Here is a 21,016-nt window from a genome sequence, read left to right as displayed (position 1 = left end):
AGCATTCCATTCCATTCTAAAATGTCTGTTGATCCAGTGATGAGCAAGCACAAAAGAAATATTAAAGGCCATGCAGGAAACTGATAACAAGCTTAACCATAAAACCAAGAATAACAACCTACAACATGTGTAAGAATAAATTGTAAAAATGAAATTTTAGGTCTCAACGTGAGAGTTTCTTAGGTTCAGAGTTTCAATTTACACTCAAGTGTTAGCTGCCCCTGGGGTGCATTCCAAGGGCTTGAATAAACATTTCAAAAGCACAAAAGACCCAAGATAGAGGCAATAAAACACCTGGGTAAACGGAAGTCACTTCAAAGGAATTCTCCCAGGAACAAGATACATATGTAAAATAGGATAGCCTGGTTGTAAATTGAGGGCTAGATAGAAACCAGGTTTGGGAACGGATGCTTGAAATCTCTTTTATTGTCTAAGAAGCAATTTACTGTCTTTATGAACTTTGTATATATACCATCTTTTTTGGTCACTCGGGGTTCCTCTTTCTCGCTTGAGGGTGAGGGACCCCGGTGCACTGGCTACTGTTATTCCACCTATTCATCAAATAAATCTCATGCGATTGCAGCGACTCCCTTCCGTGAGTATCTCTGAAAGAGCGCTTCCCTTTGGGTTTGGGTTTGGATCCTTAGAGTCCAACACATGCCTTTAGGGACCACTGAACTACAATAATGAAGAGAAAGGAGTCTAGCACTGCGACCTTTCTGTCTGTATCTCATCTATAGATCGCCGTGACCCTCAGCATCACAAAGTTATTCCTTATCTCAGAACCTGTGGATGAAACTAGCATTCAGATACACATATACACATTCATGAATTTCTTTCTATGTTTTAAACACAGTTTCATTATGTGGCTCTGGCTAGCCTGAAACTCACTGTACAGACTAGGCTGGCCTTGAACTAATAGCACTCCATGTGTTTCTGCCTCCCAGAGTATGCCCCCACAACAACCTAGATTCAAATATTTCTGAATCTGAAGCTCTTGTTTCCACTCCACACCACTGCATCGACTGGAATTCAAAGACGGTTCTAATGGAAATAGTCACACTAGACGTCAACGATGAGACAGGATCTGAAACGAGGCTTGGGATGAAAATGTGGGAGGCTGAACAGCAAGGCAGGGATATTTCAGAACATAAAATGTGAGTCAGGATTGACTGCAGACCAAGGAACGGAGGACCATGCTGAGGGACTGAACGGTACCCTAAGAAGTCAGAACTCAATCTATAGACTACAGGAATAGCTGGAAATGTGGTAAACAGCATCTTCAGAAAATAAAAGATTAGCTTTTAAAAGAATTATCAAGTAAGTTTAAATTTAAATAAGTGGTTCTTAACTTTCATAATACATTAGAATGATCTGGAAGCTTTTTTTTTTTTTTTTTTTTTTTTGACAGTGTATCTCTGTGTAGCCTTTGCTTGGAACTCCCTGTTTCACCAGGCTGGCCTGATCACCAAGATCTGCCTGCTTCTGCCTCCTGAGTCCTGGGATTAAAGGCGTGTACTACACCACCTCCGCCGCCGCCTTTTACTGAGCCAAGCTCCAACCTAAGGTTCTATATTGTATTTAACGGTTTTGTCTCTTTTAAAGTTATTTTTAGTAATGGGTACTTTGATTTTTGGTTTCACAGTCCTCATGATTGAACCCAAGGTCTAGCACACGCTAGCAAAGTGTTCTATCTCGAGCTTATCTTCAGTCCCCTTAGTCTTCTCTAAATTGGTAGTTATTCCAAGTTTTTGTCTTCATGACCATAATGTTTTGATTTTTAGTTCTATGGTTTGGTTTGGTTTTGAGACAAGGTTTTCATTTTGTAGTTCAACCTGGCCCGGAACTAACAATGTAGCTAACTGTTCTTGGAAGTTGCCCAGCTAAACTGTGTGAGTTTATGAGGTCTGGGGTTTATTCAGTAGGTTGGCTTTTGTTGGGCTGGGTTTTCATTATTGCTGTTGCAGGAGGTGGTGGAGGTCATTTATACCAGGTCTCGGTTAGCCCAGGCTCCTTTCCAGTTTACTACACAATCCCAGTGGACCTTGAATTCCTGATCCTCCCATCACCATCTCCCAAGTGCTGGGATCATAGACCTGAGCTACTATACCCTGCTTAACAGTTTGGTTTCACTTTTGCTGGATGCAAGGTTCAAGCTGGCCTGGAATTTATGAGCCTTCTACCTCTGGCTCCTCGGTGCTACCCCATACCTGGCTGACCTTAACATTTTTGAAGAGTATCACCATCTTTTTGTTGTTGTTGTTGTTTGTTTGTTTGGTGGTGGTGGTGGTGGTTTTAATTAAGTGATCCCAAATTGGGATCACCTAATATTTCTTCATGGTTAAGATCAAGGTGTGCACCTTGGCCAGGTAGCAGAGGAACGACACTGTGTCTCCTAGATCAGCATGTGTGGAGTGCTGATCTAGTGCCCTTCACTAGTGCTCAGGGGGACATGGAACTCTTAGCTAATGCTTCCCCACTATAAAATGACTATATTTCTTGGAAATATTGTTTTATTTCATTTATTTCATTTTCTTTCCTGGGAGGGGCAAGCAAACCACAGCAGGCATGTGGAGGTCAGAAAACAGCTGGAGGAGGCAAGTCTCTTCTTCCACCTGGGGATCCAACACAGATCACCAGGCTTGGTGACAAATGTCCTCACCCACTGAGCATTCTTAAACTATCAGAACCTGCCTGGGGACACCAGAATAATCAAATGAGACTCCCTTGGAGTCTGGGGCAGGCCCTGGAAAGTGGTCAAATGTCCAGATTCTAACAAACATCCAGGACTGAAAACCAACAGTGAAAATTAGAATCCTGGAAAGCAACAAAGAAACCATTCTGTGGGCCTCTCCTCTCAGGGCATAACCAAATAAGCAGAGCTATGGACTTAGACTTTAGTCAGGACCCATGGCAAAAGAAAGGCCAAAAGTCCTGACTGGGAGAGCAATTAGTGAACAAGCAACTGACAATACAAAGAAAATGCTGGCCATAAGCAAGCCCCTTCTTCTTGCTCCAGGCCTCAGGAAAGGTTTAGCTTCATTTCAGGAAGTGCACAGCGCACGATGGCTGTAATTGCCACTGGCAGGAAACTATAGCTCCTGTTGCAAATAATCAATCTCATACACCAGCATACTTCTGACTAGGGTTGAAAGCAAAAATCATAGGACCCAGGTCAGGGGCCCAGGGCCTCCCTTGAGCAACCTGTGCTGTTTGTGTACCAGTAATGTTTTATCTTCAGTGTCTTCTGAAGCAAGAGGGTAAGGACTCCATTATAAGTTTACAAAATAGGAAAGTGTGCCCATCTCCCAGCACGTGGCTGCTGAAGCAATTCTCACTGGGCTTAAGTCCTTACTGTGCCCAATTTTCTTAAAGCATTTATCAGAGTTTCATTTTAAAATGCCACCAGGTCTAGAGAGATAGTGGGCAGTTAAGTGCACTTGCTGCTCTTGCAGAGGACCTGTGTTCAGTTCCCAGCATCCACATCTGTGGCTCACAACTGCCTATAATTCCCCCTCCAGTGTATCTGATGCCTCTGACCTCCTTAGGCATCTGCATTCACACACGCACGTACGCGCATGCACGTGCTCACACACACACATATACGCACGCACACACGCACACACGTGTGTGTGCGCGCGCACACACAGACACACACACACAGACACAGACACACACACACACACACACACACACACATTTTTTAATGTTTTAAGACAGGATCTCACTCACTATGTAGCCCTGACTGGCCAACTCACAAAGATACACTTGCCTCTACTTCCCAAGTGCTAGAATTAAAGTCTTGCACCATCATGCCCAGCTAAAAATGTTAAGAGATAATAACTTAAATGTTTTCATCAATCCCTCCCAGAGATGAACTATCTCATGACATGAAAAAGAGCACCAAAGTATACAAAGAGGAAGAACCCTGAAGAAAGCTACCCCTGAGGTACTCACAAAGCTAACAAAATCTGCCTCTTGGTCTCAGAGGGACCTGTTGTGGCATTAAAGATAACCCTCAAGCTCTGATGAAAGACTAACGAGAAATTAGCTCCATCAGCCCCATCAGCACATAGCTACTAGAAACTGGCACACTAGATGCTAGCTAATACATGGGTGAAATAATGAACAAAGGAGTGGGGTCCCAGGGTCAGGAATGCCTGGGAAGTGTTTCCTGAGAGAGGCAAGTTTGGGACTGGGCATCTGGCCAGTAGGAATACGGAACAGGAGACACAAAAGCCAAAGGAGCCAGATACTGGTAGCTGTCGTAGATGCTCCTTTAGCAGTTCTCAAGAAAGTAGTCTGAATAATTTCCATTTATTCATTTTAACTAACACATGACGTTACTTCAGCAGAGGATGCTGGTCCTCAGAAAGTAAAGTGATTTGCCAAGGTTGGTGGTACCCTTGGAGTTAGAAACTATGCGTGTCTAACTCCAGAGCCAACATTACCACTGTCTCAAAAGAGTAATGAACCCAGCTTAGGACAGGGGAGGAAACGGGGATCACCATGACAGAAAGATGTGGCTGAGAAACCAGAAGTTAGGTAAACTTCCTAAAGTGGTTATGTTGAAGGACCATGAAAACTAGGCAGGGAAGCTGGGAGGAAGCCTGTGGTTGCCAAAGAGCCTCTGAGGTTTGGGGGACAGGAGTCATCAAATGACACCTTGAGCAAAGGTCAAAGCTGAAAACAGCTCTGGGTTCTAAACAAGAGAAGCTACTGAACATGACCTCGAGCCATGGGACGGAAGGCTGAGAGTGGCACTTAGAAGCAGAGCCCGCCATGCTAGTCGGGGCATGGCGGGGACACCTTTAATCACAGCACTCTGAGGCAGAGGCAGGTGACCTCTGTGATCTACATAGAGAAGACCAAGCCAGCCAGAGCTACACACTGAGGTCCTGCGGTATGTTAAAGTACTACGTAGTTACATCAGACAGCTTAGATTCTCCCTCCCAAGTCCATTCTCACTTCATCCACAAATCAAATCAAATCAAATCAAATCAAATCAAATCAAATCAAATGCAATGAAAATTCATCTCTACCGTGATCTCTAAAGCCTTGTTACTTAGTGTGAGCCATCACCACCCAGCAGTGATGTGTTACCAAATCCTAGCAGCGGAGTGGATGTGTTGGGGCCAGCCTAAGCAGCAAGACCAGAACAGCAAAGGAACAGACATGTTGGGAGGAAGGGAGACAGGAAGGGAGAGGGAGGGAGAGAGAGAGGGAGGGACAGAGTCAGGGAAGGCAGAGGGAGGGAGGGGCCTTTCAGGTATCACTAGGAGTAACAGAACTATATTTAAGTAACAACCTTGTGTGGTCTGTAAGCTCTTCTCTAAAGTGTCTTTCAATCTAGATGCTAGTGTTTCATACTGAGCACAATTCTGTAACTCTACAGAGAGACAGGGTGAAGGGTGGGGGGACAGACAGGATGATATAGTTGTCCTAGTCACCTAATGCACCACCCCCTTTCTAATCCTAACTGTCTGGTTTGCTCACTAGGAAACTCCAGTGAGGGCCAGGCTGTGGTGGCGCACGCCTTTAATCCCAACACTTGGGAGGCAGAGGCAGGCGGATTTCTGAGTTTGAGGCCAGCCTGGTCTACAGAGGGAATTCCAGGACTGCCAGGACTATACGGAGAAACCCTGTCTCGAAAAAAAAAAACCAAAAAAAAAAAAAAAAAGAAAGAAAGAAAGAAAGAAAAGAAACTCCAGTGAGGAAGTGCTGCCACCTTATGACTATGGCTGGTAAACATACTTGACCATTCTCATTAGAAGGGTGAGGTGCCAGTAAGAAGGAGCGCGGATGCAGGGGATGAATCTCAACCACTCGTATTATTAACTGCATGCAAGTGTCAGCCGACATCACAGAGCATTGTCACATTTAAGATGGACCCTAATTTTTTCTTTGTTACATTTTATTCGTCATGTGGGTTACACAGTGCACCTGTGGAGGTCAGAGGACAACTTGAAGAGCTGGCTCTCTTCTTTCAGCACGTGAGTCCAGAGATCAAACTCAGGCCCATAGGTTTAATGATGATACCCTCACTGAAGAGCCACCGTGCTGACCACTCGAAAGAAGTTTTTCTGATCCCGAACAATTTGGTGTCTGCAGAAAACGTAGTCCACATCAAGTGCTAACAGTGCAACCCTTAAAACCATTAAGATGGGTGTTTTCAGACTTCTGGCCCTGCATGAAGTCCAGGAAATAAATGTAGAGTGTCCCTGGCCACTTGTGCTCTGTGGTGCTGTTTCATCTCATGCTCTCTCTCCACTCCTGGCCCTGGTCCCAATAAGCACTGGAATTAGCCAGTACCTGAGATCACCCACCACGAGCCCCTCCATCTCTTTCCAGCGATGTAATCTGAGGCCCTGCACTCTCCTGTAAGTTTAAGCCAGAAGTTCTTAATTTGTGTGTTGAAACCCATTGGGAGGAGGGGAGATCAGATGACTCTTTCACAGGGGTCACCTAAGACCATCCTGCATATCAGATATTTACATTATAAATCTTAACAGCAGAGTTACAGTTACGGAGTAGCAATGAAATAAATAACTTTATGGTTGGGGTCAACACAACATGAGGAACTGAATTAAAGGGTCATTAGGAAGTTGAGAGCCACTAGTTTAAGCTATAATGTGTGATTTGTCAAAAAATAATAAAAAAATAAGATCCGTAAAAAGAGGCACGGGGCTGGCCACAGCACAGGTGGGAAGATGCAGCAGAGGTGGGATTCCACGCTCACTGTGAACATGGTCCAGCAGGGAAGCAGGCAGTCCTGAGCACTGCTGCTCTGGATGGACTGTCACAGAACTCAGTGCCTGTTGTGGTCTCCGTGCTTGACCATGGGGAGTGACAGGAGAGCGCAGCGCTTCAGAGGATGTCTCTGAAGAGACAAAGAGTTGGAGGGGCAAACACAACACTGTTTTATAGAACTCGCTATATATCACAGGCTGGCCTTCAACTCACAATCCACTGGGTACTGGAGCAACAAAAGTAGATGTTGTTAGCATTTTGTCTAAGCTCCACCTCACAGTTACCTGGCAACAGCCAGGTGTTCCTGACTCACTATAAAAGGGGATGCTTGTCCCCTCCACTCATTCTTGCTTCTGACTTCTTACTCTTGCTCTGTCCTCTCACCCCTTCACCTCTCACTCCACATTCCCCTCCCCCTCTCTCCCCACGTGCTCATGGCTTGTTCTCTCTCTGCCTTTCCCTGTCTTTAGTACCCCCTTTACTCCCCTCCCCAGGCCCTGAATAAACTCTATTCTATACTATACCAGTGTGGCTGGTCCCTCAGGGGAAGGGATGCCTCCGCTTGAGCCCTCGGAGGGCTCAACCCCCTTTCCCCACACCTGACTACACCTCAATCAAACATATTCCCTCCTTATCTTTTTATAAACACAACAGATGTTTTCCTGCCCTCAGAGCTTCAGGCTACTGAAGGAACCCAATTCAAAATTCTATTTGTCTTAAGAGTGTTTTATATCCACAAGCCTGAAGGATTGGTCTGACCTATGGTACGCATTCTCCCCGGTCTACAGAAAGAAAATCAGTCAGATGGAACTGACTAGCAGTCGGGGCCTGGAGGTGTAGGAGCTAACAGACTGAGGAACCCTGGGGAGAGCTGAGGAAGACCCTGCAGCAGCCTCAACACAGACTGGACTGGGTCAGCCTCAGTGAGGCCCTGCATGAACCCATGACTATTTATCAGTAAGATGTGTCTTTTTTTTAATAGGCTGACTTTTCACAAACTTCCTGTCCTATCAGACTAAGCTAAGAGGTTGGGAAACTGTTGCTCAATTTCAGCAAATATTTGTAGAGTTCTTTCATGGTGCCAGGCCCTATGTGAGTTCGGAGAGTATAAAAATGAAGTCAACAGCCTGTCCCTCTATACTGTAGCACATCCCGAAGCCAACAGCCCTGTCCTCAAACACTCACCCATCACCTCTATACTGAAGCACATCCCTGGCACTCACCTGCTCTCTGCTAGCTCAGTTTCCACCTCCCCTGAGAGACAGCTCAAGTCCTGCCTAACAAGGTGGTGTCTGTCTATAAACCCAGGACTCAGGAGGCTGAGGCAGGATCCCAAAATCAAGGCTAATGTGGACTACTGAGTGAGACCTTGTATCAAAACACAAATAGAAACAAAAAAACAAACAGAGGAGGGAAGGAGGAGGGAAGGAGAGAAAAAAAGAAAGGGGGTAAATGATGTAATTATAGCTTAAAGTTTAAATTTTTAAAATGATTGTTAGCTAAAATATAAAAAAGGTGTGTAGTTGTATTATTACTACATTCAGTTACATATCCATCAATTCAAATTTATTTATGGCACAGTAGCACAGAATCAAGTTATTATTTATAATTTCTTTTAAAGTTTCCAGGGCTAGAAAGATGGTTCAATGGTTAAGAGTGCTTGCTGCCGCTGGGCAGTGGTGGCGCACGCCTTTAATCCCAGCACTTGGGAGGCAGAGGCAGGCAGATTTCTGAGTTCGAGGCCAGCCTGGTCTACAGAGTGAGTTCCAAGACAGCCAAGGCTACACAGAGAAACCCTGTCTCAAAAATCCAAAACAAAACAAAACAAAAGTGCTTGCTGCCCTTCCAGAAGACCCAAGTTCAGTTCCTAGCACCCACACTGGGTGGTTCACAACTATTGGTAACTCTGGCTCCCAGAGATCTAACGTTCTCTTTGCTTCCAACTTCTTTACAAATATGGTACACACACACAGGCACACACACACCCAAATATATACATACATACACACATACACACATACACACATACATATATATTAAATAGTTTAAAACAATAGGGCTAGAAAAATAGGTTAGTAGCCAAGAGCCCCGGCTGACACTATTAATGATACTCTGCTATCCTTGCAGACAGGAGACGAACATAATGTCCTCTGAGAGCTCCATGCAGCAGCTGATGGAAACAGATGCAGAGACCTACAGCCAAACATTAGACAGAGCTTGGGGAGTCTTGTGGAAGATTTAGGAGAAGGATTGAGGGACCTGGACCCTTGGGGGTTCCCAGAGACTGAAGCACCAAACAAAGAACAGGCATGAGCTGGACATAGGCCCCCAGCACACATGTAGTAGATGTGCAGCTTGGTCTTTATACAGGTTCCCCCAATAACCGGAGTGGAAGCTGACCCCAAATCTGTTGCCTGCCTGTGGATCCCACTCCCTTAACAGAACTATCTTGTCCGGCCTCAGTGGGAAAAGATGAGCCTAGTCCTGCAACGACTTGATGTGAGGGTGGGGGGATACCCAGGGAGAGTCTCCCCCTTCTCAGAGGAGAAGGGAAAGAGGAATTGGGAGAAGGGGCTGTGTGAGGGGGATCTGGAGAAGTGAATAAGAAATAAAGAAAAAATAATTTTTATCAATTCACTTCTTTTGGAGGAACAATTCATACACCCCTCATTACTGAAAACTTCTAGGAAAAACTTCCCTGTTTACTGTCCCATCAGCCCCAACAAATGTCATCCAACATCTGAGTTGATCAATTCCTATTTCTTTGACACATTCTTAAAGTCTCTTGAATAGACACCAAATTCGGTACTGATGTTCCAAGATTGTTATAATTTGGATCTTCAGTGCTTCCCAAAGGCCCATGAATTAAAGGCTTGGTAGGTAGCTAGTGAGAAGTCAGAAGAACCTTTAGGAGACAGAGCTTCGTAGGAAACAGTTAATGTCGTGGTGGGATATGCACCCTTAAAGGAAATATTAGGAACATATTTCTTGCTATCTTCTTTGCTTCCTGGATGAGCAAAGTGAGCAGTTTTTATGCACTCATTCCATGATGTATCTCAACACAAGCTCCAAAGTGACAGGGAAGAAGGGTCATAAAATAACACTTCGCTGGGCGGTGGTGGCACACGCCTTTAATCCCAGCACTTGGGAGGCAGAGGCAGGCAGATTTCTGAGTTCGAGGCTAGCCTGGTCTACAGAGTGAGTTCCAGGACAGCCAGGACTACACAGAGAAACCCTGTCTCGAAAAACCAAAAAATAAAATAAAATAAAATAAAACCTCTAAGACTGTAAGTTTCAGAAATCAAGCTCCCCTCCCTGGTGAGCTGGCTGGCACAATCGCCTTTAATGTTGACAGTGAGCATATCAGCTTTCTCCTTTTGCCTTGGGCCATTTCCAAAGACCGGAGCCAAGAACCCCACCAACCTGGGCCGACACAGTTCAAAAATGCCTTTTTGCCTATAGTTTCCATATTCCTCAAGTCTTTCTGGACCTGAAGCTCTGGTGATCACACACACACACACACACACACACACACACACACACACACACACCATAGCCAACTTCCTGATAAACAAGAGGAGGCTTTGTTTTCCTCACTGCTCCAGGAAAAAGTTTGGAGGGAAAGATAACTGCCTCTAATTTTGTTTGTGCATTGTTACTGGTCTGTTTCTACTTGTTTTTTATGGTGCTGAGAATCAAACCCAGAGCCCTGTGCATGCTAGACAGGTGTCTGACCAATAAGCTACACCCTTTGTTCTTTACTACATGTATTTAAGGATGAGAGGTGTGTGCATGCACCAAATGAGTATGGAAGTCAGAGGACAATGTACTGGTTTCTCTACTTCCTTGTGAGTACTAGGGGGGAGGGGGTTTGAAGTCAGATCATCGGCTCACCCACCAGGCAGCCACCTTCATTTTTGTTTTTCTTTCTTTGGCAGAAAAGATTCTGTCATCAAACTCAAAGTCGTCTTCAATCCCCAGTGTTGGAATTATAGGCACACACCAGCACACCCAATGTGAACATCTTCTTAACTGAACTCTGCTTCCCCTGTGAGTGGCTAGGGGACTGGAGGAATCTGTCAGCAGTGTGAGGACAGGACAACTGCCCAGGCAGTAGTACCACTATCGCTGGCACCTTGTTGATGATCACAAGTGGATGGACAGAAGAAATGCAGCAGTCAGCCTCTCTTTGCCAGCCTGCAGTGCCTCGGTTTTGCTATAAACAGCCAAAAGGTACAAGGAAACTCAAATGAGACAAAAGCTTAGAGAATGAAACCCCCCACAGTGGGGGAGGAGTCAGCACTGCTGCCAAATTCAGTCACTTGTTCCTTTCTCTGGAGTGTGGTTCCTTTTGTTTGACCAGTTTTACCTCCCACATTCCTGTAAAGACCTGGTCCAATCTGGTACTAACGTGACCAGCACCGCCTTCTTGCTCTTGACTTCTCATGGGTGCTCTGGTGTGGGATTAAACTGTAGACTCTACTCCACCTGAGCAGTTACAAGAAATCAGAAGCTTGTAACTGGTGACAATCCATACAGTTGTTTCTTAAGAAACAACAGACAGCGACGATGAAGCTTCCAGCCTCTTCCTTCCTCCTGCTGCTGCCAGTGATGCTGCCCATGTTGCTGGTCTCCAGCAGCCCCGATCCAGGTAAATGTGATGAAATAATACTCTCTCTTCTCTTCCTCCCTCCCTTCCTCTTTACCTCATTCGTCCTTCTTCCCTTCTATTTTCTTTCCCCTTGAGAGAGGCTCTTGATATGTAGCTCAGGCCGACCGGAAACTTGGACTCTTCCTGCCTCAGTATCCGGAGTCTCCGAATTATAGACATGTGCCACCATGCCAGCTCAAGATTAATTTCTACCTCACCTACACCATGCACACACCAAAGATTAATTTGATATTTCAGGGAAGAAATGAAGTAGAAAACATGGCAAACCCAACAACAAATGCATTAAAAATGTTCTTTTAGCAACAACAAGTTGGGGTAATTAAGTTAGTCTTTCTCAATACCAGAATCCTCATTAGCAAAAAGGAAGGACCCTACTTATCCCAAAGAACTCTGTTAAGACACATCACCAACGTGTCTGCAACTGTAGCTGGCAACATACACACAAGTGCACACACAGCCCAGCCAAGATCCACTCCCCTTACTTCCCAACCTCTCCTAGAAAAGTCACAGATTTTCTCAGGGCTTAACTGGGGCCAGGGTGCTTGTGGTGGAAAGTAAAGAAATGAGGAGTCCTATATTCTTAGAGTATGCCAAGCATGCCACTGATGATACAAACTAGGCCAGTCCTAGCAGCAGCAGTGTCACACAGACACTTCAGTCATCCGGGCTCGGGTGAATGGTTTGTTCTTTGAGAAGCAGACTTGGTAGGGGTTCTGAATCTGTTCCAGTTTTCACCACAACCAGTGTGTCCCAGCTCTGCATGCAACAACCACACAGAAGCAAGGTCACCTGCACCCATGTACCTTTCTCCCTGAGAACACCATCCCTCCACCCCTGGGCTATCCATAGGTGAAGTCATTTGTGGCACACTCAGCATCAGTGTGATCCTAGATCCAGGATCACCTGCCTCCTGCAATGTCCAGCGTCTCTCCTTTGTAGAGAAAGTTCTCTGAGCTCTTCAGTCCTACGGCCCAAAAAGTGGCCACTCTGTAAGGGAAGGTATCTCTTTGTCTCTGTGTGGACACCAAGCTAGAGTCCTCCCCATAGGCTCAAAGCTCTGCTCACTACACACCTTTCCAGCCCACTTTCTTCCACTCACAAAGATACACTTATGCTCCAACCAAACTAGACTGCTGATCCCCAACAGGTCCTATGTTTTCAAAGCAGCTCAACTTTGCTCACACATCTCACTCAAAAGCCAACACCTTCCCACTCCTCCTCCGCTTGCTCCTACACCCAGACATGGCTCTCTCCGCGATGCCTATGCTCAGCTCAATCAGGACTCTTTTTTGTACATCAAGTTCTGTCTCACACTGTAAGAATGTGCCTCTTCTACCTCTCCTGCCCAGCAGACTGTAACCTCGATCACCTTGGTGGCACAAACAGATGCATTGTTTCCATAACCCTCACACTATCCCACAAAGCACTCAGTAAATATTAGCTAAGTGCTCAGGTTTCTAAGTTCAAAATGATTCACTTCTATGACTTGCATGCCAAGGTGCGATAGTGTTTTTCCTTGTTGCTAATGCGTGCATGTAATTAGACATAGAACCCCATGCATGCTAACCAAGCGGTGTGTCACTGAATTACAGCCATGCCTCTATTTTTGTTTGTTTGTTTGCTTGCTTTTCTGAGAAAATCTGTGACTTTTCTAGGAGAGGTTGGGAAGGTAGGGGGAGTGGATCTTGGCTGGGCTGTATGTACACGTGCTCATATGTTGCCAGCTACAGTTGCAGACACACGGGGTCTTTCTGAGTAGCCCTGGCTGTCCTGGAACTTGCTCTGTAGACCAGGTTGGCATTGAACTCAGAGATATCCACCTGCCTCTGCCTCCCAAGTGCTGGGACTGAAGGTGTGCACGATTAGCATCACAACCTACCCGTCCCTATTTTGGTTGATACACAACTTTTATTATTTCCCTGACTGCCCTGAACTTAAGATCTTCTTGCCTCAGCCTCCTAAATAGCTGGGATTACAGCACCAAACTTACTATTAAGTTTGGTGCTGAACAACTCTTTGCTGTGTGGGCCTCTATCCACTAATCACCAAGAGTAAACCTCCACGGAGTTAAGAAAGCTAAAAAATATCAGCCACTCACTGGTTGACGCTCCCTGCAAGGGACCAATCCAAGGTAATAAACACAGCTCTACAGCAACACTTACAGACCTGGCTCCATTCCACATTCAGACTCCCCAAATTCCTACAATATGCCTTGAAGTCAAGAAGACCTTGTTGCCTAGGCCACTTGCTTTTGCAAACTTGCTAAGTCATTTAACTTCTTTAAGCCTCCAGATGGCGCCATCTCACCTAACACGGGCTGGGTGGTGGTCCACTTTTCTAGCAAAGAACTTTCAGTGTTCACATCTGAACCGTTTAGTAGCCAGAGGAAATGACCTATACATAAACTCCAAATCAATTCTCAAAATAAAATTTCTCTCTCAAGCTAGACTGCTCTGGCTCAGTGGTTGAAAGGCCTGGCTGCTTTTCTAAAAGACTTCTCCCATGTCTGTCAAGTCCACTTCCAAGGGATCTGACACCCTCTTATGGCCTCCGTGGGTACTGTATGCATTTGGTGCACTGATATACACACAGGCAAAACATTCATACATATATTTTTTAATCTGATCTTACTTTACCTCCTAACACCTTTCGTCTATACTCAATATACTTTTCAAAAGGAGAAGGAAAAAAGAAATACCATGAGAATGTATAATAATATTATGAGTAAATTACTTATAATAATAGATTAGTCACTATCTCTAATATGTTATTTATGATAATGGCAGACATGTGTTAGTAAAATCCTGTGCTGCAGGCACTGTTTTAAGTCTTATAATGAATATACAATTATCTCATCTTGTCCTCACAAAAATCTAATGTAATGGGGGCTGGAGAGATGGTTCCGCAGATAAGAGCACTGGCTGCTCTTGCAGAAGATATGGGTTCAGTTCACAGCAGATACATTTGGAGCTCATAACTGCCTGCAACTTCAGCTCCAGAGAATTTCAAGATTTATTTATTATTTATACAGTGTTCTGCCTACATGTATGCCTGCATGCCAGAAAAAGGCACCAGGTCTCATCACAGATGGTTGTGAGCCACCAGGTTGAGGCTGGGAATTGAACTCAGGACCTCTGGAAGAACAGCCAGTGCTCCTAACCTTCGAGCTATCTCTCTAGCCCATAAATAAATATTTCTAACCTAATGTATTTTTTGGTTTTTTTTTTTTTTTTTTTTTTTTTTTTTTTTTTTTTTTTTTTTTTTTTTTTTTTTTTTTTTTTTTTTTTTGAGACAGGGTTTCTCTCTGTAGTCCTGGCTATCCTGGAACTCACTCTGTAGACCAGGCTGGCCTCAAACTCAGAAATCCGCCTGCCTCTGCCTCCCAAGTGCTGGGATTAAAGGCGTGCACCACCACCGCCCGGCGTATTTTGTTATTTTTAACTTTTAATTTTTCATGTTTTTAAAACATTGTAAAAAGTTTCAATATATCTTTTGCATATTTTTTCCAAATAACTTTTTTTAAGTTATTTATTTATTTACTTACTTATTTGAAGTCCATGGTGCATGGAATGTGTAGGTCAGAGGCCAACTTTTAGGAGTTGGTTCTTGCTTTCTATCATGTGGGTCTTGGAGTTGAATCCAAGTAGTCAGGCCTGTCCAGTGCCTCTAAGCACTGAGCAATGGCATTACCCTCATTGCATCTTACCACAATACCATGATTAAAACTGGAATTGTTTTTAATTTTAAAAAGGCCAGGCAGTGGTGGTGCATGCCTTTAATCCCAGAACTTGGGAGGCAGAGGCAGGTAGATTTCTAAGTTCGAGGCCAGCCTGGTCTACAGAGTGAGTTCCAGGACAGCCAAGGCTACACAGAGAAATCTTGTCTTGAAAAACCAGAGAGAGAGAGAGAGAGAGAGAGAGAGAGAGAGAGAGAGAGAGAGAGAGAGTTTCCAGGTGATAGTGCCCCAAAAGTTCAATCCCAGCACTCAAGAGGCAAAGGCACACAGATCTCTGTGAGTTCAAAGCCAGCCTGGTCTACAGAGCTAGTTCTAGGACAGCCAGGGCTACACAGAGAAACCCTGTCTTTTAAGGGAGAAAAAATGAGGGGTTGATGGCTAGATGATTCACCAGGTAAAACTTTTGTTTTGCCAAGACTAGAACCTGATTTTGATTCCCAGTGCCACATCGTGGAAGGAGAACAAACTCCTGAAACTCTGACCTCTACATATGCACTATTACACACACACATTCTCTCTCTCTCTCTCTCTCTCTCTCTCTCTCTCTCTCTCTTTCTCTCTCTCTCTCTCTCTCTTACACACACACACACACACACACACTGAACAAATAAATAATCAAACTGTAAATTAAAAAGAGATGAAAACCACAGGAGAGATAGCTCAGTGTTAAGACCATTGGCTGTTCTTCCAGAGAACACAGGGTTCAATTCCCAACATCTACATGGCAGCTCACAACTCTGTGTAACTCCAGTCCCAGAGGATCTGACTCCATGTGGCCTTTGTGGACACTGCATGCATATGGTACACAGACACACATGGAGCCAATATACTGTGCACATAAAATTAAAAGTAAATCTTTAAAAACAGGAGGGGCTAGAGACATGGCTCAATAGTTAAAACCACTGGCTGTTCTTCCAGAGGGCCTGGGTCCAAATCCCAGGTGGCTTACAAATATCTATGACTCTAGTTCCAGAAGCTCCAATGCCTTCTCTGTCCTCTTCAGTCACCAGACACACTAGTGGTACACAGATGTACATGCAAGCGAAACTCCCATACTTGCAAAATGAAAATGTAAAGAACCAGGAAATGGTCATGAACACTTCTGTAACTGAGTTCAAGACTATCCTGAACTACATGAGTGTATGTCTCAAAGCAAAAATGATGTTGATGATGGTGATGGTGGTGGTGGTGGTGGTGATGGTGGTGGAGATAGTTTATTGATGTGAATGCAAAGGTCAGTAATTCAGCCTTGTCCTCAGGGTTGGTGCCATCATGGTCCTTAAGCTTCATCTCCCTTGAGCCCATCTGAGACCAGGACAGATGTTATTTGAGCTAACATCAGCATCCGACCAGAAGCTGCACTTGATGAAGGTGGTGATGGTGACAGTGATGGTGATGATGAATGAAGTTTATTGTACTTTTAAATTAAAGTTACAATTTCTACATATCTAAATGTAGTCATTTAGAATTTTAAAACTTCTATATTTAAGGATACAATTAAACCATCTACAAGATGTCTCTGGCTTTAACATTTATGGATTTTTGCTAAAATAAGGAATAAAGGCCGCACAAGGAGAAAATGCTAGAAAGAGATTTTGAAGGCAAGGGCTGTGCCCATCTAAATTATTTTAGTAGCACTCAGAACAGCACATGAGAACACTGGAAACCAGCACCGGGGAAATGATGCAATGCCATCCTGGCTCCCCTCAGGAAGTGATGGAGTGTGACCCAAGAGTTGTAAGCTAAAACAAGCCCTTTCCTCCCACAGGCGCTTTTGGTCATAGGGTTTTACAATGGCAATAGAAACCCTATGACAAATTTTGTATTATATCTAATTAATTTGTTTGCTTGTTTGTTTGTTTGTTTGTTTGTGGAGGGCAGGTGGGTTCACATGTCACACACGGAATGTGTGAATGTCAATGGACAACCATCAGGGGTCAACATTCTGTTTCCACCATATGAGTCCAAGCATGGGACTCAGGCTGTCAAGCCGGGCAGCAGGCGCCTTTCCCTACTACGCCATATCATCACCCTTTAACCCCTCCTTCATCTTTTGTTGTCACAAAAATATTTACAGGTGAACTTGGTGGTAAGCATCAGTAGTCCCAGCTACCCAGGAAGCATGTTCAGGTGGCACACTGAAGGCCAGGAGTCAGATAGAAGTCCGAGCTGCGTAGCAAGGCCTTGTCTTAAATGGAGAGAGGGTAGTAGAAGCAACTCTATGTGCTTGGAGTGCAGTGTGTCCCAAAGCAACAAACACAAATAGCATCCTCTTCCTAGTTAGCTGAAACTGTGGGCTCCAACACAGCAACTTAGAGGTCAGGTGGGGCGTCTGCTTTACAGTTATCTGCTCCTTACTCTCACCTGAGTTATCAGTGGTTCAATGTGAGGGACTGCAGTCTCAGTAACAACATCATGTCTCCTCTTAGATTCAGAAGCCATTTTCTTCCCTTTCTCAGTTAAGCTTGTCAGGAGGCCTGAATTTTTTTCTTTAAGATTTATTTATTTTTGCTTTGGATATGAGTGCCTCTGGAGATAAGGACAGAGCACTGGATACCCTGGATCTAGACTTACAGATGACTGCAAGCCACCATGCAGGTGCTGCTGGGAATTCAGTCTGGGCTCTCTCTGCAAGAGCAGCAAGTTTTTTTAACCACTGGGCCATCTCTCCAGCTTTTAGGCTAGACTTTAACTCTCAGTTCTTTATCCACTTAGAATATTCCTATTTTGGAGTATCATAGAGCCCAGCAGTGGAAGGGGACACACAGAGAGAGAGAGAGAGAGAGAGAGAGAGAGAGAGAGAGAGAGAGAGAGAGAGAGAGAGAGACTCAGAGATTGTGCTGATCTAGGTACCCATGTTGGAGGATAGGGGCAGAAAGCTTGCCCTTCACAGCATCTAGAAGTAACTGTAAATGTGTTTCCCTCCGACAGGGGGCGCCAGAAACCACGGGGACCAACACCGGGCTCCTAGGAGGTGGCTCTTGGAAGGTGGCCAGGAATGTGAATGCAAAGGTCAGTAATTCAGCCTTGTCCTCAGGGTTGGTGCCATCATGGTCCTTAAGCTTCATCTCCCTGAGCCCGTTTGAGACCAGGACAGATGTTATTTGAGCTAACCTCAGCATCTGACCAGAAGCTGCACTAATGCCTGCTCTCTCTGTGAATCAGACAAGAGCTAGATGCCTATGAAGATCTATACAAGCACTAACCCAATCACAAGCTGTGCCTCTACCCCAACCCCAAATTCCCAGCACTACCTTCCCAAAGGGTTTTTACTTTTTTCTGGCCCTCTAAAACCATCTTGGATCCCAGTCTTAGCCTAATGCTCCTTATAGAAAGGACGGAAGCAGCAGAGGTGTAGCACTGAAAACACCTGGGCCTCATTTTTTCATTCTTTGGTCTCCACAGGGACATCCCAATGCCCCCTTCTAAACACATCAGCAAACCCCTGCCCCCAAGGGTCACGAAACCAATCTAGAAATCCTGGGGTTCACACAGCTTGGTGTTCTAGGTTGATCTTTTTCTCAGTCTATATGAAAGAGACACCAGAGGCTCAGAAGCCCTGCCCAAGTCCCTATGGTCAAACATACCAATCTCCCCGTCTAAGCAGCAGCCTGTTGTTACAGATTGGTTCCTGCAAGTCCCAAAAAGAAAAACCACAGCAGTGCTGGGGCCACCAAGGAAGCAGTGTCCCTGTGATCATGTCAAGGGCAGTGAGAAAAAAAACAGTAAGTTTCAAGGACGGTCTTGCTTAAACACGCTCAGTCCTATGAGGTCACTAGAGGTGGAGGTAAGGCTGCATCACCTAGCCCCTTTCTACTCAGTGTCAGCTTGTAGGAAAGAGCAAAAATATCAGGGTACACTTTTCTGGAACTTAAAAGGTTTACTCAAATTCCTAGATTCTTCAACAGCAGTGTTTACCAAAGCATAAGGAGCCAGGGTTGCTGGGACCTGATGAGCTTCTTCCTTGTTGGGCTTTTTGATTTTTTTTTTTCTTTTCTTTTTGGTTTGGTTTTTTGAGACAGGGTTTCTCTGTGTAGCCCTGGCTCTCCTGGAACTCACTCTGGAGACCAGACTGGCCTGGAACTCACAGAGATCCACCTGCTTCTCTGCCTCGTGAGCACTGGGATTAAAGGTGTGCGCCACCATTCCTGGCTTGTTTGCCTTTTTGAGATGGATTTTCATTATAGCCTGAGCTGACCTGGATTTACTTTATAGTCTAGGTGGACCTCAAACTTAAAAACCTTCTGCCTTCTGTGCGCTGGGATTGCAGGCATGAGCTAGCACTGTTAGTCGCATCTCATAATTTTTACAGTTTACATAAAAATTAAATTTTAAAATGTTTTTAAAGGAGCCGGAGAAACAGCTCGACAATTAAGAGCACTTACTGCTCTTTCAGAGGACCAAGGTAGCCAGACAGTGTTGGCACACTCCTTTAGTCCCTGCATTATTCTCTGCAACAGGAGGCAGAGGCAAGCAGATCTCTGAGTTTGAGGCTACCCTAGTCTACAGAATGAGTTCCAGGACAGCGAGAACCTCTCAAAGAGACCCTGTCTCAAAACAAAACAAAACAAAACAAAATAATAAAATCAGAGGAACAGATCGGTTTCCCAGTAGACATGTCAGATGGCTCCCACTACCTATAATTCAAGTTCCAGGTGATCTGAAATTCTATCCTGACCTCTTCACGCATTCTCACACAAGTAGCACACACAAATAAAAATAATATAAAGTACTTTTAAGATTTTAATGATAGCTCCCCCTTTTATTTGTGCCCTAGGACACCGAAAGCACCACAGGAAGTCACAAAGACTCTCCAGAGCCTGCCAGCAATTTCTCAAACAATGTCAACTAGCAAGCTTTGCACTGCCTTTGTAGTCCTGAGACTCTACTCTTCCAGTCAGACTCTCTCAGTGAAAAGATGACCAGCCCTAGAATGCTTCTTCTCCCCACCCCATCCTCACCAAGAGCATCCCAGTGCTCTCAAAAGTCACCACCCAACAGAGTATCAGTTACTGTGCCCTCTAGTGCCACCTGCACTTGCCACTCTTTTCTTATGCTTCCTGTTTACCATAAAAGAATGCAAGAAACCTCGGCCACCTGTTGGTCTCACTTACCATAAATATAATCAGAAAACTAGCAAAGAAAATCATTAAATACATAGTGCATATATATAAAGTGAATATCAGTTATTTTGATCAAATGGGGTCTGGTTACTTACAGTGAATTTGTGTCATCCTTAGCCCTGTTCATTTGAAACCCTTCCCAGAGTTTCCATGTACTTCTCCCTCCTGGATATTCTCTACTCTTTCACTTGTTTGGAGGTGCAAGGTTGATACAGGGTATAAAAGGCAGGTAGAGCTCGCAATCAGATGCTGCCTGGTTAGAAACAATAAAGGTTTAGAAATTGTGGTTTCTTAGCATCTAGACAGCCCTCAGTGTTTATGACTCCTGTCACCACCACCAGCATCCCCATCATTATCACTGCACTCTGTGGGATTCTCACATAGTACAAGAGATATAAATGCAGAAACACAGCTCAAAGCTAGAAAGATGGTATGGAGGATCTCAGCTGCCATCCAAAAGGGTTTTGAGCCTATAAAAACAGGATGGCACCTGCTTTGTTTTGTTTACTTTTTAGTAGGAGTATAAAATGGCCAGAGCAACAATCTAAGACAATTCAACTGATAACCAAGTCGTTAGAGTGAACGAAAAGGAAACTATTATTAAAAGTATAGAGACTCCTCACGTGTTCCTCTGGGATTAGGAGGGGCAAAATACTGAACTAGAGTGGTACACACCTGTGGTCACAGAATTTGGGAAATGAGGACAGGAAGATTAGTAGCTTGAGGCTAGCCTGG

General features: G+C 44.6%; 1 protein-coding gene and 2 long non-coding RNA genes across 6 annotated transcripts in view; 2 read left to right on the top strand and 1 right to left on the bottom strand.

Annotated features, from left to right (window-relative positions):
• The window catches only part of LOC143441476 (uncharacterized), a 171,758-nt gene that overhangs the window by 147,797 nt on the left and 2,945 nt on the right, over nt 1-21,016 (bottom strand). For all 3 annotated transcript variants that reach the window (XR_013108930.1, XR_013108927.1, XR_013108932.1), the window contains one exon: nt 20,377-20,534. This is a non-coding gene — a long non-coding RNA (uncharacterized LOC143441476). The remainder of the gene's footprint in view (nt 1-20,376; nt 20,535-21,016) is intronic.
• On the top strand, nt 138-9,623 carry LOC143441479 (uncharacterized). 2 transcript variants are annotated; one of them, XR_013108933.1, is made up of 4 exons: nt 138-595; nt 5,500-6,380; nt 7,539-7,707; nt 8,878-9,623. It is a non-coding gene; the product is annotated as an uncharacterized LOC143441479 (long non-coding RNA). The 2 variants fall into 2 exon arrangements; XR_013108934.1 differs by lacking the exon at nt 138-595 and adding an exon at nt 4,297-4,903.
• Cxcl17 (C-X-C motif chemokine ligand 17) lies at nt 11,128-20,333 on the top strand. Its single transcript, XM_034519100.2, has 4 exons — nt 11,128-11,401; nt 18,090-18,170; nt 18,782-18,883; nt 19,936-20,333. Exons 1-4 carry the CDS (start codon nt 11,320-11,322, stop codon nt 20,031-20,033), a joined length of 363 nt encoding a protein of 120 aa, XP_034374991.1. The 5' UTR covers nt 11,128-11,319; the 3' UTR covers nt 20,034-20,333.

The sequence above is a fragment of the Arvicanthis niloticus genome, chromosome 1 (genome assembly GCF_011762505.2).
Source record: "Arvicanthis niloticus isolate mArvNil1 chromosome 1, mArvNil1.pat.X, whole genome shotgun sequence".
Classification (NCBI taxonomy): Eukaryota; Metazoa; Chordata; class Mammalia; order Rodentia; family Muridae; genus Arvicanthis; species Arvicanthis niloticus.
The sequence above is the reverse complement of the archived record's forward strand: the minus strand, read 5'-3'. Positions and strand labels throughout refer to the sequence as shown.

Coding starts and splice junctions, on each gene's coding strand:
- Cxcl17 (XM_034519100.2), top strand. CDS start 11,320: ATGAAGCTTCCAGCCTCTTCCTTCCTCCTGCTGCTGCCAGTGATGCTG. Junction 11,402..18,089: donor CTCCAGCAGCCCCGATCCAG/GTAAATGTGATG, acceptor TCCCTCCGACAG/GGGGCGCCAGAAACCACGGG. Junction 18,884..19,935: donor GGGCAGTGAGAAAAAAAACA/GTAAGTTTCAAG, acceptor TTTGTGCCCTAG/GACACCGAAAGCACCACAGG.